The 25061-nt window shown below is 52.5% G+C and overlaps 1 protein-coding gene across 2 annotated transcripts; it reads left to right on the plus strand.

The window, feature by feature from the left end:
• The first annotated feature begins 588 nt into the window (after window positions 1–588).
• On the plus strand, window positions 589–22421 carry LOC124036975 (transmembrane protein 80-like). 2 transcript variants are annotated; one of them, XM_046351588.1, is made up of 6 exons: window positions 589–616; window positions 821–837; window positions 1127–1220; window positions 1695–1787; window positions 20280–20481; window positions 21719–22093. In XM_046351588.1, exons 1-6 carry the CDS (start codon window positions 598–600, stop codon window positions 21729–21731), a joined length of 438 nt encoding a protein of 145 aa, XP_046207544.1. In that variant the 5' UTR covers window positions 589–597; the 3' UTR covers window positions 21732–22093. The 2 variants fall into 2 exon arrangements, with proteins under 2 accessions (XP_046207544.1, XP_046207543.1); XM_046351587.1 differs by lacking the exon at window positions 20280–20481 and having other exon boundaries at window positions 21719–22421.
• The last annotated feature ends 2640 nt before the right edge of the window (window positions 22422–25061 follow it).

Here is a 25061-nt window from a genome sequence, read left to right on the forward strand (position 1 = left end):
TAAATAACCAAAGAGTTTACCAATAAAAACTTCCAAAAGGACTAATTCGGGGGTGGAAAGGGGAAAATTAATAAATTAGTTTTGGAAGTTTCTGGTTTGTAAACCATATAAATAGAATGAGCTAAGTCGTAATAATTTTACTAATAACTACATACATTTAGTAATTCTATGGTGTAAATTGTTATATTTCATTACTCTCTCTCTCTCTCTCTCTCTCTCTCTCTCTCTCTCTCTCTCTCTCTCTCTCTCTCTCTCTCTCTCTCTCTCTCTCTCTCTCTCTCTCTCTCTCTCTCAGAGAGAGAGAGAGAGAGAGAGAGAGAGCAAATGTTTTTCTTCACTTATTTCCCCCTCATGCCACTGCCACATTCCACAAGATAACCCTCAGTGTGTGTGTGTGTGTGTGTGTGTGTGTGTGTGTGTGTGTGTGTGTGTGTTTTCGTATTTGTGAGTGTTGTGATAATTACAATGCCCGATTTAACGCGACAGGACCCTGGGTGTTTTTCTGCCCTGCACTTCCCCTTCCAGTCCACTAGATGGAGATATGTAACCGCTGGTTATTTAAACTCCACTGGTGAAGAAGGAGCAGCAACATTCAACATGGCGGCGAACAGAGCAGGTAGGATGCGTTGCTATAGCCACGCATGCATTTACAAACCTAACTATGAATTTCAAATGTATATCGGATTTAATAATTTGACAGTCCCATATTCTGATGATTAATTTACTGCTAGGACAGATAGTGTGTATTTATACGGTTGTGTGTGAGAAACGTACTGATATTTGCTCACAGAATTTCACACATTGTTTGATTTCCTTGCAGGCAAGTCTCCTGTTGTTGTATCCTTTTCAAAATAAAGTTAGCAATGAACATAGCAACACGTTTTTTAAAAAGTGTCAAAGTGTTTCTTCCCTTGGAAATAAAAATGTATGGATATTTTAAAACGAATTGAACACACACACACACACACACACACACACACACACACACACACACACACACACACACACACACACACACACACACACACACACACACACACACACACACACACACACACACACACACACACACACACACACACACACAATACAGATAATGAAATCGGCCCTTAACCACCACCTCCAGCTGTCGTCTGTTCCTCTCCAGCTCCTGCTCTACCTTACTGCTCTTTACTATGTATTCTACTTCCTCTCTACATTCTGCATGATCATCTACAAGAGTGAGGCACCTTCTGCATGCAGACTGTTGTTGTTGTTGTGTGTGAGAGAGAGAGAGAGAGAGAGAGAGAGAGAGAGAGAGAGAGAGAGAGAGAGAGAGAGAGAGACTATTCTCTGTATGCAGACTGTTGTTGTTGTTGTTGTGTGAGAGAGAGAGAGAGAGAGAGAGAGAGAGAGAGAGAGAGAGAGAGAGAGAGAGAGAGAGAGAGACTATTCTCTGTATGCAGACTGTTGTTGTTGTTGTTGTTGTTGTTGTGTGAGAGAGAGAGAGACAAATCTTCCGCATGCAGACTACACTGTTTGTTACGTCATGTACTCTAGTAGAGTTGATTCAGTTCAGAACATCTTTATTGTCCCTGTTTGTGTGCAGCAGAAATACCTAGACAAAGAGACATTTGTTTGTAGGCCTGTTGCAAAAATGGTCCTGAGATAGTTCTGGTCTTCACTCCGTCTCTGGTTTGCTGCCTGTCCTCTAGGTCGTGTGATGAGCTACCCTGATGACCTCCTAACCCAGGACGTAGGTCTGCTCTTCTTCATGGCTTGTCTTGAGCTGTTCCGACTCTACTGTGGTGAGTTGCAGTGGGGGTCTGACTCTACTGAGGTGGGTTGTAAAGTGGGGGTCTGACTCTACTGGGGTGAGTTGTAGTGGGGGTCTGACTCTACTGTGGTGAGTTGTAGTGGGGGTCTGACTCTACTGTGGTGAGTTGTAGTGGGGGTCTGACTCTACTGGGGTGAGTTGTAGTGGGGGTCTGACTCTACAGGGGTGAGTTGTAGTGGGGGTCTGACTCTACTGGGCTGAGTTGTAGTGGGTCTGACTCTATTGGGGTGAGTTGTAGTGGTGGTCTGACTCTGAGGTGAGTTGTAGTGGGGGTTTCACTCTACTGGGGTGAGTTGTAGTGGGGGTTTGACTCTACTGGGGTGAGTTGTAGTGGGGGTCTGACTCTGAGGTGAGTTGTAGTGGGGGTCTGACTCTGAGGTGAGTTGTAGTGGGGGTCTGACTCTGGGGTGAGTTGTAGTGGGGGTCTGACTTTGAGGTGAGTTGTAGTGGGGGTCTGACTCTGGGGTGAGTTGTGGTGGGGGTCTGACTCTGAGGTGAGTTCTTGTGTGGGTCTGACTCTGGGGTGAGTTGTAGTGGGGGTCTGACTCTGGGGTGAGTTGTAGTGGGGGTCTGACTCTACTGGGGTGAGTTGTAGTGGGGGTCTGACTCTGAGGTGAGTTGTAGTGGGGGTCTGACTCTGGGGTGAGTTGTAGTGGGGTCTGACTCTGGGGTGAGTTGTAGTGGGGTCTGACTCTGGGGTGAGTTGTAGTGGGGGTCTGACTCTGAGGTGAGTTGTAGTGGGGGTCTGACTCTGGGGTGAGTTGTAGTGGGGGTCTGACTCTGGGGTGAGTTGTATTGGGGTCTGACTCTGGGGTGAGTTGCAGTGGGGGTCTGACTCTGGGGTGAGTTATAGTGGGGGTCTGGCTCTGGGGTGAGTTGTAGTGGGGGTCTGACTCTGAGGTGTGTTGTAGTGGGGGTCTTACTCTACTGAGGTGAGTTGTAGTGGGGGTCTGACTCTGAGGTGAGTTGTAGTGGGGGTCTGACTCTGAGGTGATTTGTAGTGGGGGTCTGATTCTACTGAGGTGAGTTGTAGTGGCGGTCTGACTCTGGGGTGAGTTGTAGTGGGGGTCTGACTCTGAGGTGAGTTATAGTGGGGGTCTGACTCTGAGGTGAGTTGTAGTGGGGGTCTGACTCTGAGGTGATTTGTAGTGGGGGTCTGACTCTGGGGTGAGTTGTAGTGGGGTCTGACTCTACTGAGGTGAGTTGTAGTGGGGGTCTGACTCTGAGGTGATTTGTAGTGGGGGTCTGACTCTGGGGTGAGTTGTAGTGGGGGTCTGACTCTACTGAGGTGAGTTGTAGTGGGGGTCTGACTCTGAGGTGAGTTGTAATGTGGGTCTGACTCTACTGGGGTGAGTTGTAGTGGGGTCTGACTCTATTGGGGTGAGTTGTAGTGGGGGTCTGACTCTGAGGTGAGTTGTAGTGGGGTCTGACTCTGAGGTGAGTTGTAGTGGGGGTCTGACTCTGAGGTGAGTTGTAGTGGGGGTCTGACTCTGGGGTGAGTTGTAGTGGGGGTCTGACTCTGGGGTGAGTTGTAGTGGGGGTCTGACTCTGAGGTGAGTTGTAGTGGGGGTCTGACTCTGGGGTGAGTTGTAGTGGGGTCTGACTCTGAGGTGAGTTGTAGTGGGGGTCTGAGTCTGGGTGAGTTGTAGTGGGGGTCTGACTTTGAGGTGAGTTGTAGTGGGGGTCTGACTCTGGGGTGAGTTGTGGTGGGGGTCTGACTCTGAGGTGAGTTCTTGTGTGGGTCTGACTCTGGGGTGAGTTGTAGTGGGGGTCTGACTCTGGGGTGAGTTGTAGTGGGGTCTGACTCTGGGGTGAGTTGTAGTGGGGGTCTGACTCTACTGAGGTGAGTTGTAGTGGGGTCTGACTCTGGGGTGAGTTGTAGTGGGGTCTGACTCTACTGGGGTGAGTTGTAGTGGGGGTCTGACTCTATTGGGGTGAGTTGTAGTGGGGGTCTGACTCTGAGGTGAGTTGTAGTGGGGTCTGACTCTGAGGTGAGTTGTAGTGGGGGTCTGACTCTGGGGTGAGTTGTAGTGGGGGTCTGACTCTGGGGTGAGTTGTAGTGGGGTCTGACTCTGGGTGAGTTGTAGTGGGGGTCTGACTCTGAGGTGAGTTGTAGTGGGGGTCTGACTCTGGGGTGAGTTGTAGTGGGGGTCTGACTCTGGGGTGAGTTGTAGTGGGGGTCTGACTCTGAGGTGAGTTGTAGTGGGGGTCTGACTCTGGGGTGAGTTGTAGTGGGGGTCTGACTCTGGGGTGAGTTGTATTGGGGGTCTGACTCTGGGGTGAGTTGCAGTGGGGGTCTGACTCTGGGGTGAGTTATAGTGGGGGTCTGGCTCTGGGGTGAGTTGTAGTGGGGGTCTGACTCTGAGGTGTGTTGTAGTGGGGGTCTTACTCTACTGAGGTGAGTTGTAGTGGGGGTCTGACTCTGAGGTGAGTTGTAGTGGGGGTCTGACTCTGAGGTGATTTGTAGTGGGGGTCTGATTCTACTGAGGTGAGTTGTAGTGGCGGTCTGACTCTGGGGTGAGTTGTAGTGGGGTCTGACTCTGAGGTGAGTTGTAGTGGGGGTCTGACTCTGAGGTGAGTTGTAGTGGGGGTCTGACTCTGAGGTGATTTGTAGTGGGGGTCTGACTCTGGGGTGAGTTGTAGTGGGGTCTGACTCTACTGAGGTGAGTTGTAGTGGGGGTCTGACTCTGAGGTGATTTGTAGTGGGGTCTGACTCTGGGGTGAGTTGTAGTGGGGTCTGACTCTACTGAGGTGAGTTGTAGTGGGGGTCTGACTCTGAGGTGAGTTGTAGTGTGGGTCTGACTCTACTGGGGTGAGTTGTAGTGGGGTCTGACTCTATTGGGGTGAGTTGTAGTGGTGGTCTGACTCTGAGGTGAGTTGTAGTGGGGGTTTCACTCTACTGGGGTGAGTTGTAGTGGGGGTTTGACTCTACTGGGGTGAGTTGTAGTGGGGGTCTGACTCTGAGGTGAGTTGTAGTGGGGGTCTGACTCTGAGGTGAGTTGTAGTGGGGGTCTGACTCTGGGGTGAGTTGTAATGGGGGTCTGAAGTTTGAGGTGAGTTGTAGTGGGGGTCTGACTCTGAGGTGAGTTGTAGTGGGGGTCTGACTCTGGGGTGAGTTGTAGTGGGGGTCTGACTCTGAGGTGAGTTGTAGTGGGGGTCTGAGTCTGGGGTGAGTTGTAGTGGGGGTCTGACTTTGAGGTGAGTTGTAGTGGGGTCTGACTCTGGGGTGAGTTGTGGTGGGGGTCTGACTCTGAGGTGAGTTCTTGTGTGGGTCTGACTCTGGGGTGAGTTGTAGTGGGGGTCTGACTCTGGGGTGAGTTGTAGTGGGGTCTGACTCTACTGGGGTGAGTTGTAGTGGGGGTCTGACTCTGAGGTGAGTTGTAGTGGGGGTCTGACTCTGGGGTGAGTTGTAGTGGGGGTCTGACTCTGGGGTGAGTTGTAGTGGGGGTCTGACTCTGGGGTGAGTTGTAGTGGGGGTCTGACTCTGAGGTGAGTTGTAGTGGGGGTCTGACTCTGGGGTGAGTTGTAGTGGGGGTCTGACTCTGGGGTGAGTTGTATTGGGGGTCTGACTCTGGGGTGAGTTGCAGTGGGGGTCTGACTCTGGGGTGAGTTATAGTGGGGGTCTGGCTCTGGGGTGAGTTGTAGTGGGGGTCTGACTCTGAGGTGTGTTGTAGTGGGGGTCTTACTCTACTGAGGTGAGTTGTAGTGGGGGTCTGACTCTGAGGTGAGTTGTAGTGGGGGTCTGACTCTGAGGTGATTTGTAGTGGGGGTCTGATTCTACTGAGGTGAGTTGTAGTGGCGGTCTGACTCTGGGGTGAGTTGTAGTGGGGGTCTGACTCTGAGGTGAGTTGTAGTGGGGGGGGTCTGAGTGGGGGTCTGACTCTGGGGTGATTTGTAGTGGGGGTCTGACTCTGGGGTGAGTTGTAGTGGGGGTCTGACTCTACTGAGGTGAGTTGTAGTGGGGGTCTGACTCTGAGGTGATTTGGTGGGGGTCTGACTCTGGGGTGAGTTGTAGTGGGGGTCTGACTCTACTGAGGTGAGTTGTAGTGGGGGTCTGACTCTGAGGTGAGTTGTAGTGGGGTCTGACTCTACTGGGGTGAGTTGTAGTGGGGTCTGACTCTATTGGGGTGAGTTGTAGTGGTGGTCTGACTCTGAGGTGAGTTGTAGTGGGGTTTCACTCTACTGGGGTGAGTTGTAGTGGGGTTTGACTCTACTGGGGTGAGTTGTAGTGGGGGTCTGACTCTGAGGTGAGTTGTAGTGGGGGTCTGACTCTGAGGTGAGTTGTAGTGGGGGTCTGAGTCTGGGGTGAGTTGTAGTGGGGGTCTGACTTTGGGGTCTGAGTGGGGTCTGACTCTGGGGTGAGTTGTGGTGGGGGTCTGACTCTGAGGTGAGTTGTAGTGGGGTCTGACTCTGGGGTGAGTTGTAGTGGGGGTCTGACTCTGGGGTGAGTTGTAGTGGGGGTCTGACTCTACTGGGGTGAGTTGTAGTGGGGTCTGACTCTGAGGTGAGTTGTAGTGGGGGTCTGACTCTGGGGTGAGTTGTAGTGGGGGTCTGACTCTGGGGTGAGTTGTAGTGGGGGTCTGACTCTGGGGTGAGTTGTAGTGGGGGTCTGACTCTGGGGTGAGTTGTAGTGGGGGTCTGACTCTGGGGTGAGTTGTAGTGGGGGTCTGACTCTGGGGTGAGTTCTAGTGGGGGGTCTGACTCTGGGGTGAGTAGTGGGGGTCTGACTCTGGGGTGAGTTGTAGTGGGGGTCTGACTCTGAGGTGTGTTGTAGTGGGGGTCTTACTCTGGGGTGAGTTGTAGTGGGGGTCTGACTCTGAGGTGAGTTGTAGTGGGGGTCTGACTCTGGGGTGAGTTGTAGTGGGGGTCTGACTCTGGGGTGAGTTGTAGTGGGGGTCTGACTCTGGGGTGAGTTGTAGTGGGGGTCTGACTCTGAGGTGAGTTGTAGTGGGGGTCTGACTCTGAGGTGAGTTGTAGTGGGGGTCTGACTCTGGGTGAGTTGTAGTGGGGTCTGACTCTGGGGTGAGTTGTAGTGGGGGTCTGACTCTGGGGTGAGTTGTAGTGGGGGTCTGACTCTGAGGTGAGTTGTAGTGGGGGTCTGACTCTGGGGTGAGTTGTAGTGGGGTCTGACTCTGAGGTGAGTTGTAGTGGGGTCTGACTCTGAGGTGAGTTGTAGTGGGGTCTGACTCTGGGGTGAGTTGTAGTGGGGGTCTGACTCTGGGTGAGTTGTAGTGGGGGTCTGACTCTGGGGTGAGTTGTAGTGGGGGTCTGACTCTGAGGTGAGTTGTAGTGGGGGTCTGACTCTGAGGTGAGTTGTAGTGGGGGTCTGACTCTGAGGTGAGTTGTAGTGGGGGTCTGACTCTGAGGTGAGTTAGTGGGGGTCTGACTCTGGGGTGAGCTGTAGTGGGGGTCTGACTCTGGGGTGAGCTGTAGTGGGGGTCTGATTCTGGGGTGAGTTGTAGTGGGGGTCTGACTCTGGGGTGAGTTGTAGTGGGGGTCTGACTCTGAGGTGAGTTGTAGTGGGGGTCTGACTCTGGGGTGAGTTGTAGTGGGGTCTGACTCTGAGATGAGTTGTAGTGGGGGTCTGACTCTGGGGTGAGTTGTAGTGGGGTCTGACTCTGGGGTGAGTTGTAGTGGGGGTCTGACTCTGAGGTGAGTTGTAGTGGGGGTCTGACTCTGGGGTGAGTTGTAGTGGGGGTCTGACTCTGAGGTGAGTTGTAGTGGGGGTCTGACTCTGGGGTGAGTTGTAGTGGGGGTCTGACTCTGGGGTGAGTTGTAGTGGGGGTCTGACTCTGAGGTGAGTTGTAGTGGGGGTCTGACTCTGGGGTGAGTTGTAGTGGGGGTCTGACTCTGAGGTGAGTTGTAGTGGGGGTCTGAGTCTGGGGTGAGTTGTAGTGGGGGTCTGACTTTGAGGTGAGTTGTAGTGGGGTCTGACTCTGGGGTGAGTTGTGGTGGGGGTCTGACTCTGAGGTGAGTTCTTGTGTGGGTCTGACTCTGGGGTGAGTTGTAGTGGGGGTCTGACTCTGGGGTGAGTTGTAGTGGGGGTCTGACTCTACTGGGGTGAGTTGTAGTGGGGGTCTGACTCTGAGGTGAGTTGTAGTGGGGGTCTGACTCTGGGGTGAGTTGTAGTGGGGGTCTGACTCTGGGGTGAGTTGTAGTGGGGGTCTGACTCTGGGGTGAGTTGTAGTGGGGGTCTGACTCTGAGGTGAGTTGTAGTGGGGGTCTGACTCTGGGGTGAGTTGTAGTGGGGGTCTGACTCTGGGGTGAGTTGTATTGGGGGTCTGACTCTGGGGTGAGTTGCAGTGGGGGTCTGACTCTGGGGTGAGTTATAGTGGGGGTCTGGCTCTGGGGTGAGTTGTAGTGGGGGTCTGACTCTGAGGTGTGTTGTAGTGGGGTCTTACTCTACTGAGGTGAGTTGTAGTGGGGGTCTGACTCTGAGGTGAGTTGTAGTGGGGGTCTGACTCTGAGGTGATTTGTAGTGGGGGTCTGATTCTACTGAGGTGAGTTGTAGTGGCGGTCTGACTCTGGGGTGAGTTGTAGTGGGGGTCTGACTCTGAGGTGAGTTGTAGTGGGGGTCTGACTCTGAGGTGAGTTGTAGTGGGGGTCTGACTCTGAGGTGATTTGTAGTGGGGGTCTGACTCTGGGGTGAGTTGTAGTGGGGTCTGACTCTACTGAGGTGAGTTGTAGTGGGGGTCTGACTCTGAGGTGATTTGTAGTGGGGGTCTGACTCTGGGGTGAGTTGTAGTGGGGGTCTGACTCTACTGAGGTGAGTTGTAGTGGGGGTCTGACTCTGAGGTGAGTTGTAGTGTGGGTCTGACTCTACTGGGGTGAGTTGTAGTGGGGTCTGACTCTATTGGGGTGAGTTGTAGTGGTGGTCTGACTCTGAGGTGAGTTGTAGTGGGGGTTTCACTCTACTGGGGTGAGTTGTAGTGGGGGTTTGACTCTACTGGGGTGAGTTGTAGTGGGGGTCTGACTCTGAGGTGAGTTGTAGTGGGGGTCTGACTCTGAGGTGAGTTGTAGTGGGGTCTGACTCTGGGGTGAGTTGTAATGGGGGTCTGAAGTTTGAGGTGAGTTGTAGTGGGGGTCTGACTCTGAGGTGAGTTGTAGTGGGGGTCTGACTCTGGGGTGAGTTGTAGTGGGGGTCTGACTCTGAGGTGAGTTGTAGTGGGGGTCTGAGTCTGGGGTGAGTTGTAGTGGGGGTCTGACTTTGAGGTGAGTTGTAGTGGGGGTCTGACTCTGGGGTGAGTTGTGGTGGGGGTCTGACTCTGGGGTGAGTTCTTGTGGGGGTCTGACTCTCTGGGGTGAGTTGTAGTGGGGGTCTGACTCTGGGGTGAGTTGTAGTGGGGGTCTGACTCTGGGGTGAGTTGTAGTGGGGGTCTGACTCTGGGGTGAGTTGTAGTGGGGTCTGACTCTGGGGTGAGTTGTAGTGGGGGTCTGACTCTGAGGTGAGTTGTAGTGGGGTCTGACTCTGGGGTGAGTTGTAGTGGGGGTCTGACTCTGGGGTGAGTTGTATTGGGGGTCTGACTCTGGGGTGAGTTGCAGTGGGGGTCTGACTCTGGGGTGAGTTATAGTGGGGTCTGGCTCTGGGGTGAGTTGTAGTGGGGGTCTGACTCTGAGGTGTGTTGTAGTGGGGGTCTTACTCTACTGAGGTGAGTTGTAGTGGGGGTCTGACTCTGAGGTGAGTTGTAGTGGGGGTCTGACTCTGAGGTGATTTGTAGTGGGGGTCTGATTCTACTGAGGTGAGTTGTAGTGGCGGTCTGACTCTGGGGTGAGTTGTAGTGGGGGTCTGACTCTGAGGTGAGTTGTAGTGGGGGTCTGACTCTGAGGTGAGTTGTAGTGGGGGTCTGACTCTGAGGTGATTTGTAGTGGGGGTCTGACTCTGGGGTGAGTTGTAGTGGGGGTCTGACTCTACTGAGGTGAGTTGTAGTGGGGGTCTGACTCTGAGGTGATTTGTAGTGGGGGTCTGACTCTGGGGTGAGTTGTAGTGGGGGTCTGACTCTACTGAGGTGAGTTGTAGTGGGGTCTGACTCTGAGGTGAGTTGTAGTGGGGTCTGACTCTACTGGGGTGAGTTGTAGTGGGGTCTGACTCTGGGGTGAGTTGTAGTGGTGGTCTGACTCTGAGGTGAGTTGTAGTGGGGGTTTCACTCTACTCTGGGGTGAGTTGTAGTGGGGGTTTGACTCTACTGGGGTGAGTTGTAGTGGGGGTCTGACTCTGAGGTGAGTTGTAGTGGGGGTCTGACTCTGGGGTGAGTTGTAGTGGGGGTCTGACTCTGGGGTGAGTTGTAGTGGGGGTCTGACTCTGAGGTGAGTTGTAGTGGGGGTCTGAGTCTGGGGTGAGTTGTAGTGGGGGTCTGACTTTGAGGTGAGTTGTAGTGGGGTCTGACTCTGGGGTGAGTTGTGGTGGGGGTCTGACTCTGAGGTGAGTTCTTGTGTGGGTCTGACTCTGGGGTGAGTTGTAGTGGGGGTCTGACTCTGGGGTGAGTTGTAGTGGGGGTCTGACTCTACTGGGGTGAGTTGTAGTGGGGGTCTGACTCTGAGGTGAGTTGTAGTGGGGGTCTGACTCTGGGGTGAGTTGTAGTGGGGGTCTGACTCTGGGGTGAGTTGTAGTGGGGTCTGACTCTGGGGTGAGTTGTAGTGGGGGTCTGACTCTGAGGTGAGTTGTAGTGGGGGTCTGACTCTGGGGTGAGTTGTAGTGGGGGTCTGACTCTGGGGTGAGTTGTATTGGGGGTCTGACTCTGGGGTGAGTTGCAGTGGGGGTCTGACTCTGGGGTGAGTTATAGTGGGGGTCTGGCTCTGGGGTGAGTTGTAGTGGGGGTCTGACTCTGAGGTGTGTTGTAGTGGGGGTCTTACTCTACTGAGGTGAGTTGTAGTGGGGGTCTGACTCTGAGGTGAGTTGTAGTGGGGGTCTGACTCTGAGGTGATTTGTAGTGGGGGTCTGACTCTGGGGTGAGTTGTAGTGGGGGTCTGACTCTACTGAGGTGAGTTGTAGTGGGGGTCTGACTCTGAGGTGAGTTGTAGTGTGGGTCTGATTCTACTGAGGTGAGTTGTAGTGGCGGTCTGACTCTGGGGTGAGTTGTAGTGGGGGTCTGACTCTGAGGTGAGTTGTAGTGGGGGTCTGACTCTGAGGTGAGTTGTAGTGGGGGTCTGACTCTGGGGTGAGTTGTAGTGGGGGTCTGACTCTGGGGTGAGTTGTAGTGGGGGTCTGACTCTGAGGTGAGTTGTAGTGGGGGTCTGACTCTGGGGTGAGTTGTAGTGGGGGTCTGACTCTGGGGTGAGTTGTAGTGGGGGTCTGACTCTGGGGTGAGTTGTAGTGGGGGTCTGACTCTGAGGTGAGTTGTAGTGGGGGTCTGACTCTGAGGTGAGTTGTAGTGGGGGTCTGACTCTGAGGTGAGTTGTAGTGGGGGTCTGACTCTGAGGTGAGTTGTAGTGGGGGTCTGACTCTGGGGTGAGCTGTAGTGGGGGTCTGACTCTGGGGTGAGCTGTAGTGGGGGTCTGATTCTGGGGTGAGTTGTAGTGGGGGTCTGACTCTGGGGTGAGTTGTAGTGGCGGTCTGACTCTGAGGTGAGTTGTAGTGGGGGTCTGACTCTGGGGTGAGTTGTAGTGGGGGTCTGACTCTGAGATGAGTTGTAGTGGGGGTCTGACTCTGGGGTGAGTTGTCGTGGGGGTTTCACTCTACTGGGGTGAGTTGTAGTGGGGTCTGACTCTGGGGTGAGTTATAGTGGGGGTCTGACTCTACTGAGGTCAGTTGTAGTGGGGGTCTGACTCTGGGGTGAGTTGTAGTGGGGTCTGACTCTGGGGTGAGTTGTAGTGGGGGTCTGATTCTGGGGTGAGTTGTAGTGGTGGTCTGACTCTGGGGTGAGTTGTAGTGGGGGTCTGACTGAGGTGAGTTGTAGTGGGGGTTTCACTCTACTGGGGTGAGTTGTAGTGGGGGTCTGACTCTACTGAGGTGAGTTGTAGTGGGGTCTGACTCTGGGGTGAGTTGTAGTGGGGGTCTGACTCTGGGGTGAGTTGTAGTGGGGGTCTGACTCTACTGGGGTGAGTTGTAGTGGGGGTCTGACTCTGGGGTGAGTTGTAGTGGGGGTCTGACTCTGGGGTGAGTTGTAGTGGGGGTCTGACTCTGAGGTGAGTTGTAGTGGGGGTCTGACTCTGGGGTGAGTTGTAGTGGGGTCTGACTCTGGGGTGAGTTGTATTGGGGGTCTGACTCTGGGGTGAGTTGCAGTGGGGGTCTGACTCTGGGGTGAGTTATAGTGGGGGTCTGGCTCTGGGGTGAGTTGTAGTGGGGGTCTGACTCTGAGGTGTGTTGTAGTGGGGGTCTTACTCTACTGAGGTGAGTTGTAGTGGGGGTCTGACTCTGAGGTGAGTTGTAGTGGGGTCTGACTCTGAGGTGATTTGTAGTGGGGGTCTGACTCTGGGGTGAGTTGTAGTGGGGGTCTGACTCTACTGAGGTGAGTTGTAGTGGGGGTCTGACTCTGAGGTGAGTTGTAGTGTGGGTCTGATTCTACTGAGGTGAGTTGTAGTGGCGGTCTGACTCTGGGGTGAGTTGTAGTGGGGTCTGACTCTGAGGTGAGTTGTAGTGGGGGTCTGACTCTGAGGTGAGTTGTAGTGGGGTCTGACTCTGGGGTGAGTTGTAGTGGGGGTCTGACTCTGGGGTGAGTTGTAGTGGGGGTCTGACTCTGAGGTGAGTTGTAGTGGGGGTCTGACTCTGGGGTGAGTTGTAGTGGGGGTCTGACTCTGGGGTGAGTTGTAGTGGGGGTCTGACTCTGGGGTGAGTTGTAGTGGGGGTCTGACTCTGAGGTGAGTTGTAGTGGGGGTCTGACTCTGAGGTGAGTTGTAGTGGGGGTCTGACTCTGAGGTGAGTTGTAGTGGGGGTCTGACTCTGAGGTGAGTTGTAGTGGGGGTCTGACTCTGGGGTGAGCTGTAGTGGGGGTCTGACTCTGGGGTGAGCTGTAGTGGGGGTCTGATTCTGGGGTGAGTTGTAGTGGGGGTCTGACTCTGGGGTGAGTTGTAGTGGCGGTCTGACTCTGAGGTGAGTTGTAGTGGGGGTCTGACTCTGGGGTGAGTTGTAGTGGGGGTCTGACTCTGAGATGAGTTGTAGTGGGGGTCTGACTCTGGGGTGAGTTGTCGTGGGGGTCTGACTCTGGGGTGAGCTGTAGTGGGGGTCTGATTCTGGGGTGAGTTGTAGTGGGGTCTGACTCTACTGAGGTCAGTTGTAGTGGGGGTCTGACTCTGGGGTGAGTTGTAGTGGGGGTCTGAGTGGGGGTCTGGGGTGAGTTGTAGTGGGGGTCTGATTCTGGGGTGAGTTGTAGTGGTGGTCTGACTCTGGGGTGAGTTGTAGTGGGGGTCTGACTGAGGTGAGTTGTAGTGGGGGTCTGACTACTGGGGTGAGTTGTAGTGGGGGTCTGACTCTAGTTGTGGGGTCTGACTGAGGTGAGTTGTAGTGGGGGTCTGACTCTGGGGTGAGTTGTAGTGGGGGTCTGACTCTGGGGTGAGTTGTAGTGGGGGTCTGACTCTGACTCTGGGGTGAGTTGTAGTGGGGGTCTGACTCTGGGGTGAGTTGTAGTGGGGGTCTGACTCTGAGGTGAGTTGTAGTGGGGGTCTGACTCTGGGGTGAGTTGTAGTGGGGGTCTGACTCTGGGGTGAGCTGTAGTGGGGGTCTGACTCTGGGGTGAGCTGTAGTGGGGGTCTGATTCTGGGGTGAGTTGTAGTGGGGGTCTGACTCTGAGATGAGTTGTAGTGGGGTCTGACTCTGGGGTGAGTTGTAGTGGGGGGGGTTTCACTCTACTGGGGTGAGTTGTAGTGGGGGTCTGACTCTGGGGTGAGTTATAGTGGGGTCTGACTCTACTGAGGTGAGTTGTAGTGGGGGTCTGACTCTGGGGTGAGTTGTAGTGGGGGTCTGACTCTGGGGTGAGTTGTAGTGGGGGTCTGATTCTGGGGTGAGTTGTAGTGGTGGTCTGACTCTGGGGTGAGTTGTAGTGGGGTCTGACTGAGGTGAGTTGTAGTGGGGGTTTCACTCTACTGGGGTGAGTTGTAGTGGGGGGTCTGACTCTACTGAGGTGAGTTGTAGTGGGGGTCTGACTCTGGGGTGAGTTGTAGTGGGGGTCTGACTCTGGGGTGAGTTGTAGTGGGGGTCTGACTCTACTGGGGTGAGTTGTAGTGGGGGTCTGACTCTGGGGTGAGTTGTAGTGGGGGTCTGACTCTGGGGTGAGTTGTAGTGGGGGTCTGACTCTGGGGTGAGTTGTAGTGGGGGTCTGACTCTCTGAGGTGAGTTGTAGTGGGGGTCTGACTCTGGGGTGAGTTGTAGTGGGGGTCTGACTCTGGGGTGAGTTGTATTGGGGGTCTGACTCTGGGGTGAGTTGCAGTGGGGGTCTGACTCTGGGGTGAGTTATAGTGGGGTCTGGCTCTGGGGTGAGTTGTAGTGGGGGTCTGACTCTGAGGTGTGTTGTAGTGGGGGTCTGACTCTACTGAGGTGAGTTGTAGTGGGGGTCTGACTCTGAGGTGAGTTGTAGTGGGGGTCTGACTCTGAGGTGATTTGTAGTGGGGTCTGACTCTGGGGTGAGTTGTAGTGGGGGTCTGACTCTACTGAGGTGAGTTGTAGTGGGGGTCTGACTCTGAGGTGAGTTGTAGTGTGGGTCTGATTCTACTGAGGTGAGTTGTAGTGGCGGTCTGACTCTGGGGTGAGTTGTAGTGGGGGTCTGACTCTGAGGTGAGTTGTAGTGGGGGTCTGACTCTGAGGTGAGTTGTAGTGGGGGTCTGACTCTGGGGTGAGTTGTAGTGGGGGTCTGACTCTGGGGTGAGTTGTAGTGGGGGTCTGACTCTGAGGTGAGTTGTAGTGGGGGTCTGACTCTGGGGTGAGTTGTAGTGGGGGTCTGACTCTGGGGTGAGTTGTAGTGGGGGTCTGACTCTGGGGTGAGTTGTAGTGGGGGTCTGACTCTGAGGTGAGTTGTAGTGGGGGTCTGACTCTGAGGTGAGTTGTAGTGGGGGTCTGACTCTGAGGTGAGTTGTAGTGGGGGTCTGACTCTGAGGTGAGTTGTAGTGGGGGTCTGACTCTGGGGTGAGCTGTAGTGGGGGTCTGACTCTGGGGTGAGCTGTAGTGGGGGTCTGATTCTGGGGTGAGTTGTAGTGGGGGTCTGACTCTGGGGTGAGTTGTAGTGGCGGTCTGACTCTGAGGTGAGTTGTAGTGGGGGTCTGACTCTGGGGTGAGTTGTAGTGGGGGTCTGACTCTGAGATGAGTTGTAGTGGGGGTCTGACTCTGGGGTGAGTTGTCGTGGGGGTTTCACTCTACTGGGGTGAGTTGTAGTGGGGGTCTGACTCTGGGGTGAGTTATAGTGGGGTCTGACTCTACTGAGGTCAGTTGTAGTGGGGGTCTGACTCTGGGGTGAGTTGTAGTGGGGGTCTGACTCTGGGGTGAGTTGTAGTGGGGGTCTGATTCTGGGGTGAGTTGTAGTGGTGGTCTGACTCTGGGGTGAGTTGTAGTGGGGGTCTGACTGAGGTGAGTTGTAGTGGGGGTTTCACTCTACTGGGGTGAGTTGTAGTGGGGGTCTGACTCTACTGAGGTGAGTTGTAGTGGGGGTCTGACTCTGGGGTGAGTTGTAGTGGGGGTCTGACTCTGGGGTGAGTTGTAGTGGGGGTCTGACTCTACTGGGGTGAGTTGTAGTGGGGGTCTGACTCTGGGGTGAGTTGTAGTGGGGGTCTGACTCTGAGGTGAGTTGTAGTGGGGGTCTGACTCTGGGGTGAGTTGTAGTGGGGGTCTGACTCTGGGGTGAGCTGTAGTGGGGGTCTGACTCTGGGGTGAGCTGTAGTGGGGGTCTGATTCTGGGGTGAGCTGTAGTGGGGGTCTGACTCTGGGGTGAGCTGTAGTGGGGGTCTGATTCTGGGGTGAGCTGTAGTGGGGGTCTGATGTTCAGGAATCATAAAACACGGGACGAGATGTTAAAAACTGTCCATTGTGCCAATAGATGGAATGCACTCACATGAGATTTGCCGTGATGTTGACAGAGTGGCATGGGAGGTTTATTTCTTAGACTGGGGAAAGATGTCAATTTTGGGACACATCCTCAGTAGTGTGCCTTCGAATCAGTGGGTGTTTCGGCCTTTAATCACTAAACACCCTCATCAAAGGTGGCCAGCTAAAGGGTAATCAAGCCTTAGCTTGTGTCCCATGCCCAATTAAGATGGCCCATGGGACTATGCAAGGCAGGGGCGTCCTCTTCCCTGAGCCAGCCATACAGCTGACCGCATACCTCATATGCCTTCCTCAAGTTGGAGGGATCTGAATTGGGTTCTCAGGTGGGGGTGGGGGGTCATGAAGTTATAGCCCAGCAAGGGTCCTTCCGTTTGATCCAGATCCACTGGCTGCCTCTTTCAGCTGCTTGAGAAACTGCTCTGACGGTCTGCCGCAAAGCCTGTCCATGGATTCCAAGTTCTTTCAGCAACCTGATGATGGAAGAAGCCACGAATCCTCTGCATCCCACTTCAACTGGCCAGACCTTTGCATTCCAGCCACGCTGAGTTGCGTCTGCTGCCAACTCTGTGTAACGCAGTTTCTTGCGCTCGTAGGCCTCTTCAACAGAGGACTGTGAGCTCTATGATGTACACAACCTTTCGTGAAGGGGACCAGAGTACCATGTCTGGCCTAAGGTTGGTAGAAGCAATCTCAGGTGGAAAAATGAGTCGCTGGCCAATATCGACAAGCATCTTCCAGTCCCGGGCCATGGCTAGGTGTCCAGTTTCTGGCTTTGTAGGGGGATACTTGGGCCTTTTCTGTCCCTCCCGGATGAATGTTGTTGTTTTGACGGGATTGCTTGTTTTTGGAGGTAATGAATTGGTTGCACTCCTATTGGTCTCAAGTGCTGCAGCCAGGCTCTTGAGGACCTGATTGTGCCTCCAGGTGTAGCGGCCTTGTGAGAGGCTGGTCTTGCAACCTGTCATTATATGCCTGAGAGTCGCTGGAGCTGGGCAGAGGGGGCAGGTCGAGTCCTCGCCATACCATTGATGTAGATTTCTTGGTGTTGGAAGCACATCATAAACAGCTCTTATGATGAAGCTGATGTTGCTTGCCTCCATTTGCCAAAGCTCACTCCAGTTGATCTTTCTCCTCTCCAGGCCTTCCCACCGCGTCCATTGCCCTTGTTTAGCAAGAGAGACAGCCTTTGCACTTCTTGCAGTCTCCTCCTGTCTGCGCACCTCCTCGACCACCAGCTTCCTGCGTTCAGATGTTGTTGCCTTATGGAACGTTGGTTTGCTTGCTGCCAGGCCAAAGCCTCCTCTTCCATGCTGGATATTCCCCACAATGTCTTGGTGTCTCAGGGCTGATGTTGCTTGCTGCACAGCCTTGGATGATGTCCATTTCCGTCCAGTTTGTAGGAGAGGTGCAGCCTTGCTAATGGTCTGGTCTTTGGAGTCCTTCAATGTCATCTGAAGTCTTACTTTAGAGCACTTGTACTCCTCCGTTAGACTTGTAAGAGGTAGTTCAAGTACCCCTTTGCCATAGAGGCCGATGTTACTCAGGCATCGTGGGACACCCAGCCATTTCTTCACGTATGAGGTAATGGTTCGCTCCATATTCTCCACTGTTGTTATTGGGACCTCATAGACGGTGAGTGGCCACATTACCCGGGGGAGAAGTCCAAACTGTAGGCACCAAAGCTTGAGCCTCCCAGGCAGTAGGGTCTTGTTGATATTCTCAAGACCGTCGGCGATGTCCTGCCTTACTTGCTGCACTTGATCTTTATCCCGGAGGCTTTCGTTGTACCATCTACCCAGGCTCTTGATGGGTTGCTCAGATACCGTTGGTATCGGGTCATCTCCAATGCAGAACCTCACATCTTTAAGCTGTCCCTTGACTATGGAGATGCTTCGAGATTTGCTTGGCTTGATTTTCATCCGGGCCCACTTGATGTTATCCTGCAGTTTTGCAAGTAGTCGCCTGGTGCATGCTGCAGTGGTGGTCAGTATAGTCATGTCATCCATGTATGCTCGGATAGGTGGGAGGGAGCCCTTCCTTAGTTCTCTCACCGCCGACCACCCATCTCGATGCCCTGATGATGACTTCCATGGCTATAGTGAAGGCCAGAGGAGAAATTGTACAGCCTGCCATTATGCCTACTTCCAAGCGCTGCCATGTTGTTGTGAAGTCAGCTGTTGTGAAACACAATTGCAGGTCTTGGAAATAGGCCTTTACCAGTGTAATGATGGGTTCTGGTACGTGGAAAATGTTGAAGGATTCCCAGAGGAGTTCGTGGGGAACTGAGCCAAAGGCATTGGCCAGGTCGAGGAAGATGACATAGAGGTCTCTCTTGTCCTTCTTAGCTGTTTGGATCTGGTGCCAAATCATACTAGTATGTTCCAGGCAACCAGAGAAACCAGGAATGCCTGCTTTCTGTACAGATGTATCAATGTACTTGTTCCTTTCCAGATAAGTGGACAGCCTCTGTGCTATTATACTGAAAAAAGATCTACCCTTCGACGTTGAGAAGGGGAGATTGGTCGGAATTGACTGATGTCTGTCGCATCCTTCTCTTTCGGGATTAGCACACCACCAGCCCTTCGCCATGCCTTTGGTATTATTTCCTTCTGCCAAACTATCCTCATGAGCCTCCAAAGAAAGCGTAGAACATCCGGGGCGTTCTTGTAGAGCTTGTATGGTACTCCATTAGGCCCAGGAGCAGAGGCCGCTCTTGCTCTTCGGACAACGTTCTCTACTTCCCTCCATTTTGGAGGGTCAGTGTCCAGATTGAATTCTGGTGGTTGAATAGGTGGGATGTCATGTGGGATGACCATCTGCTCATGCCTTTTCATGTCCTGGTGGACATTTTCCAGATGTTCTTCCTGTTCAGGCTTTGGAGTTTTTAGGATTCCGCACTTTTCCTTTGCGAAGAGATCTTTGACAAACTTAAAGTTTTTTTTATAGAACCGTGTTCTTGAGTGTACCTTCTTCCTACGAAGTTTCCTTAAGTTTTCCGCTCTTCGCAAGGTTGCCAGCCGACATTTAATGTCTGCTTGGAGTAGCATGAGCCCTTCTCTCTCTGCATCAGAGGCCTTCTTCCACTGCTTCCTCAGCTGCCTTCTCTCTCTGACAAGTATCTCGATCTCCTGCTGTCTCCTAGATTTGGCTGGCGGGGGTGGTGTCTTGCCACTTCTCCTTTCGTTTACTCCAAAGCGCTCTTCTCCGTAGTGGTAGATAATGTCTCCCATCCTTTCAAGCTTTTTCTCTGCTGTTCCTACCTGTTGTTCCAAGATTTTTGTCAGGTCGTTGATTGTTTCCCACTCTCTCTTTTCAACGGCTTTGGGCCACTTCACACTCGGTCTGTGCCCTTTGATCTTTTCCTCTTTTAGAGGTCTCTGTGGTTGGGTGAGTTCATCCACCGGCATTTCTCTGCTTGTGTTATCCTCCTCAGTTACAGGGGTGCTGATGCTCTGCGAACTTTGGTTTGCGTCCCGTCGCTGTGCTTCATTCGACTGATTTGACTGGCTGCTTCGTAAGAAGTACTGGTCAATGCGAGGTCCCTGTCTCTGCTCTCCCAAGCACCTTTTCCTCCCTTGATGGATCCTTAACCCCCTTGCCGATGTTACTCTCTCCCAACCACAGCTGCACACCTGAAGTGTGTGTCCTGCTGCTGTTATGGTTATCTCATGTGCTGTGTTCCTACTCGTAGTCGTTTCCGTTCCTTGGTCCGTAACCGTGTGATCAGTCGTTGAGCCATCTTGCGCCCCAGCTCTCGCAGGCTCTAGGGGTATGTTCCTTTGTTGACTTTCAGTAGCACTTAGTGGGTGTCTCCAACATACTGAAACAGCGTCGGAGACTGCCAACATGGGTAGCTAACCCATGACAGCCCCAGTGGGGTCTATTCCCTCCGGTCAGCTGTCTCTCCAAGCTGTCACACAGACTTTCCTATGTTGTCAGCTGTCCTTTCACAGCAGTCACTGGACTGGTCCAGATGATCAGAATCATAAAACACGGGACGAGATGTTAAAAACTGTCCATTGTGCCAATAGATGGAATGAGATTTCAGCCTCTTATTAAAGGGTGACTTCACGCCAGCGGGAGCAGAAAATATTTTTTCTCTCAGATTTTTCTGGATATTCTCACATAATGACTTCATTGGAAGGAAGGATGTTTGAAATGCTTTTTACATTTGTATCACAAAATAATTTTTTAGAACATCACGATGCCATTTTAGGCCCTTTATAGTCCTGTACATGCCTCCTGCCAGACCCTATGATCTGTGAACCGTACATGAAACAGACAACATTCTTGTAACAAATGTACAAATAATTTCAAACATCCTTCCTCTCAACGAAGTTCCAATGTGAGAATTGCCAGAAAAATCTGAGATACCCAAAATATTTTCCTCTCCCGCTGTCGTGGGATCGACCTATACTGCTCTTGGGAGGAAATTCTGGACGGCAAAGGACCCTGTGCTATGTCTCCCACTCCCCCCCTTCCCCACCCACTTCCTTCCAGGTGTGAGGGGTAACCTGCAGGAGACGGAGGGTTATATGTGGGCTAACCTGGCCATGACGGTGGCTACGGCCCTGTTGTCCGTCTACTTCCTGGTATGGCAGCTGTACGTGATGCATGCTGACGTCATCATCAACGCCATACTGCTCAGTGTTTACGGACTGGGAGGGGTCCTAGGTCTGGCCACACTGGCTAGATTCACCAGGTTAGTTATCTATTTGCCGTGTCCATAATACTCACGTAGCTATCTGTTGATATGATTCATATTTATTCAATTCGTTTTGTTTTTGTGATTTAATAATTAAAACAGATACTTTGGGATTTTGTTATTGAGGCCCTTTTAATATGGCCTCCTGAGTGGCTCAGCGGTCTAAGGCACTGTATCTCAGTGCTAGAGGCGTCACTACAGACCTTGGTTCGATTCCAGGCTGTATCACGGTGGTCTAAGGCACTGTGTCTCAGTGCTAGAGGTGTCACTACAGACCTTGGTTCGATTCCAGGGTGTATCACAACCGGCCGTGATTGGGAGTCCCATAGGGCACAACTGGCCCAGTGTCGTCCGGGTTAGGGTTGGCCCGGGGTAGACCGTCATTGTAAATAAGAATTTGTTCTTAACTGACTTGCCTAGTTAAATAAAGGTTAAATAAAAAGACTATAGGTATCTACTAGCAGCAGATACCCAATGAGTCTATAGGTATCTACTAGCAGCAGATACCCAATGACTAAACGTCTATAGGTATTTATTAGCATGCTAGCAGATACTTAATACACTTCCAGTCATTGCGCTAACGCTAGTTAGCATTGGCTACCTCTTAACTTCCTTCATACTGGACGCAGAGACATTAACATGGTATCCAGGAGTTCATCATCCCTTTAATGATTTTGTTGCCATTTTATCTTGGCCTATTTAAAGTAGGCTAATAGACCTCTCCCACCAGTCACCAAGTGTTGTGAATTGGCATTGTGTTGTGAATGGCCTGCCTGCACTGAGCGTCGCTCCCTTCTGTCTGCTCTATTGTCCGTGAATGAAATAAGCTCCCGTGGTTCTTCAGAGACTTTGTGAATTATTGATCCAGGTTTTTATTCATTCCAAGCGTCACTGTATACCGCCTTCTAGTGCTATGACGTCAGGGCCAGACCTCGCGTTTTCCTTTCAAAGACGGAAGAGATTGTGGGTAAAATATCTGACTGACCACTTCTGCCGAAGAGATTGTGGGTAAAATATCTGACTGACCACTTCTGCCGAAGAGATTGGTAATGGGTTAAGTCTGAACGTTCCACACTGAACAAGGATTTAACGAAGGTTTTCATTTTCCAATGACTGTGAAATGTCGTTTCTTAGTTGTTGTTGTTTTTTTAACCCTACTTACAGTTATTGTAAGTCCCTCTGGATAATTCCGCTGATATGTAGCCTAATGTCTGTGCTCATTTCTGTCTTTCAGTGTCTACTCCTGACCCCATCAATTATAGCTGCACAGACAGCACCTCCAGAATCTCCTTCCACTCCTTCACTACCAAACCTTCACTACCAAACCTTCACTACCACTCCTTCACTACCAAACCTTCACTACCAAACCTTCACTACCAAACCTTCACTACCAAACCTTCACTACCAAACCTTCACTACCAAACCTTCACTACCAAACCTTCACTACCACTCCTTCACTACCAAACTTTCACTACTAGTCTTTCACTACCAAACCTTCACTACCACTCCTTCACTACCAAACTTTCACTACCAGTCCTTCACTACCAAACCTTCACTACCACTCCTTCACTACCAAACTTTCACTACCCGTTCTTCACTACCAGTCCTTCACTACCAGTCCTTCACTACCAAACCTTCACTACCACTCCTTCACTACCAAACCTTCACTACCAAACCTTCACTACCAAATTTTCACCTCCACTCCTTCACTACCACTCCTTCACTACCAACCCTTCACTACCCCTCCTTCACTACCAAACCTTCACTACCAAACCTTCACTACCAATAGCATTCAGAATGCTAGTGGTATCCTGTCCCGGAGCTCTACGGACAATTCCTTTGACCTCGTGGCTTGGTCTTTGCTCTGTCAACTGTAGGACCTTATATATAGACAGGTGTGTTTCCAAATCATGTCCAATCAATTGAATTTATCACAGTTGGACTCCAATCAAGTTGTTGAAACATCTCAGGGATGATCAATGGAAACAGGATGCAACCTGAACTCAATTTAGAGTCTCATAGCAAAGGCTCTGAATACTAATGTAAATCAGGTATTTGTGTTTTACTTAAAAATATATATATATATATTTGCCAAACATTTCTAAAAAAACAAAAACAAAAGTTTTTTTTGCTTTGTCATGATTGGGTAATTGTGATGTCATTATGGGGTATTGTGATGTCATTATGGAGTATTGTGATGTCATTCTGTGTAGATTGATGAGAGAGAGAAAAAAGTAAAATAACAAAATGTGGAAAAAGTTGAGGGGTCTGAATACTTTCCCGAACGCGCATCACATCTATAGGCTACGTTGAAATGGACATGCAAACAACAGCCTGTATAGAAGATGGACCTCCAGTGTCCGTCTAAGCGGTACGTTAGCCCATCTGTTCAATGTTAACCCCCGATTGGCCCTAACTCTTCAATGTTAACCCCCGATTGGCCCTAACTCTTAAATGTTAACCCCCGATTGGCCCTAACTCTTCAATGTTAACCCCCGATTGGCCCTAACTCTTCAATGTTAACCCCCGATTGGCCCTAACTCTTCAATGTTAACCCCCGATTGGCCCTAACTCTTCAATGTTAACCCCCGATTGGCCCATCTGTTCAATGTTAACCCCGATTGGCCCTAACTCTTCAATGTATCTATTGCTTTGTAGTGGATATTCCCACATATTGGTTATATTATGCAAACACCGGAGGGACAGGGCCTAGGGGGAGTGGTAGGGAGTAGGGAGTAGGGAGAGGTAGGGAGTAGGGAGAGGTAGGGAGTAGGGGGAGGTAGGGAGTAGGGGGAGGTAGGGAGTAGGGGGAGGTAGGGAGTAGGGAGAGGTAGGGAGTAGGGAGAGGTAGGGAGTAGGGAGAGGTAGGGAGTAGGGAGAGGTAGGGAGAGGTAGGGAGTAGGGAGAGGTAGGGAGTGGGGAGAGGTAGGGAGAAGTAGGGAGAGGTAGGGAGTAGGGAGAGGTAGGGAGAAGTAGGGAGTAGGGAGAGGTAGGGAGTAGGGAGAGGTAGGGAGAGGTAGGGAGTAGGGAGAGGTAGGGAGAGGTAGGGAGTAGGGAGAGGTAGGGAGTAGGGAGAGGTAGGGAGAGGTAGGAGTGGGGAGAGGTAGGGAGTAGGGAGTAGGGAGTAGGGAGAGGTAGGGAGTAGGGAGAGGTAGGGAGAGGTAGGGAGTAGGGAGAGGTAGGGAGTAGGGAGAGGTAGGGAGAGGTAGGGAGTAGGGAGAGGTAGGGAGTAGGGAGAGGTAGGGAGAGGTAGGGAGTAGGGAGAGGTAGGGAGTAGGGAGTAGGGAGAAGTAGGGAGAGGTAGGGAGTAGGGAGAAGTAGGGAGAGGTAGGGAGTAGGGAGACGTAGGGAGAGGTAGGGAGTATAGGGAGTAGGGAGAGGTAGGGAGTAGGGAGAGGTAGGGAGTATAGGGAGTAGGGAGAGGTAGGGAGTAGGGAGAGGTAGGGAGAGGTAGGGAGTAGGGAGAGGTAGGGAGTAGGGAGAGGTAGGGAGTAGGGAGAGGTAGGGAGTAGGGGGAGGTAGGGAGTAGGGAGAGGTAGGGAGTGGGGAGAGGTAGGGAGTGGGGAGAGGTAGGGAGTAGGGAGAGGTAGGGAGAGGTAGGGAGTAGGGAGAGGTAGGGAGTAGGGAGAGGTAGGGAGAGGTAGGGAGTAGGGAGAGGTAGGGAGTAGGGAGTAGGGAGAGGTAGGGAGAGGTAGGGAGTAGGGAGAAGTAGGGAGAGGGAGTAGGGAGTAGGGAGGTAGGGAGAGGTAGGGAGTAGTAGAGAGTAGGGAGAGGTAGGGAGTAGGGAGAGGTAGGGAGTAGGGAGAGGTAGGGAGTATAGGGAGTAGGGAGAGGTAGGGAGGAGAGGTAGGGAGTAGGGAGAGGTAGGGAGTAGGGAGAGGTAGGGAGTAGGGGGAGGTAGGGAGTAGGGAGAGGTAGGGAGTAGGGGAGAGGTAGGGAGTGGGGAGAGGTAGGGAGTGGGGGAGGTAGGGAGTGGGGAGAGGTAGGGAGTAGGGGAGAGGTAGGGAGAGGAGGGAGTAGGGAGAGGTAGGAGAGGTAGGGAGTAGGGAGAGGTAGGGAGAGGTAGGGAGTAGGGAGAGGTAGGGAGAGGTATGGAGTAGGGAGAGGTAGGGAGAGGTAGGGAGTAGGGGGAGGTAGGGAGTAGGGAGAGGTAGGGAGTAGGGGGAGGTAGGGAGTAGGGAGAGGTAGGGAGTGGGGAGAGGTAGGGAGTGGGGAGAGGTAGGGAGTGGGGAGAGGTAGGGAGTGGGGGAGAGGTAGGGGAGTAGGGGGGAGAGGTAGGGAGTAGGGAGAGGTAGGGAGTAGGGAGAGGTAGGGAGTAGGGAGAGGTAGGGAGTAGGGAGAGGTAGGGAGTAGGGGGAGGTAGGGAGTAGGGAGAGGTAGGGAGTGGGGAGAGGTAGGGAGAGGTAGGGAGTAGGGAGAGGTAGGGAGAGGTAGGGAGTAGGGAGAGGTAGGGAGTAGGGAGAGGTAGGGAGAGGTAGGAGTGGGGAGAGGTAGGGAGTAGGGAGTAGGGAGTAGGGAGAGGTAGGGAGTAGGGAGAGGTAGGGAGTAGGGAGAGGTAGGGAGTAGGGAGAGGTAGG

This window comes from Oncorhynchus gorbuscha, linkage group LG06 (genome assembly GCF_021184085.1).
Source record: "Oncorhynchus gorbuscha isolate QuinsamMale2020 ecotype Even-year linkage group LG06, OgorEven_v1.0, whole genome shotgun sequence".
Classification (NCBI taxonomy): Eukaryota; Metazoa; Chordata; class Actinopteri; order Salmoniformes; family Salmonidae; genus Oncorhynchus; species Oncorhynchus gorbuscha.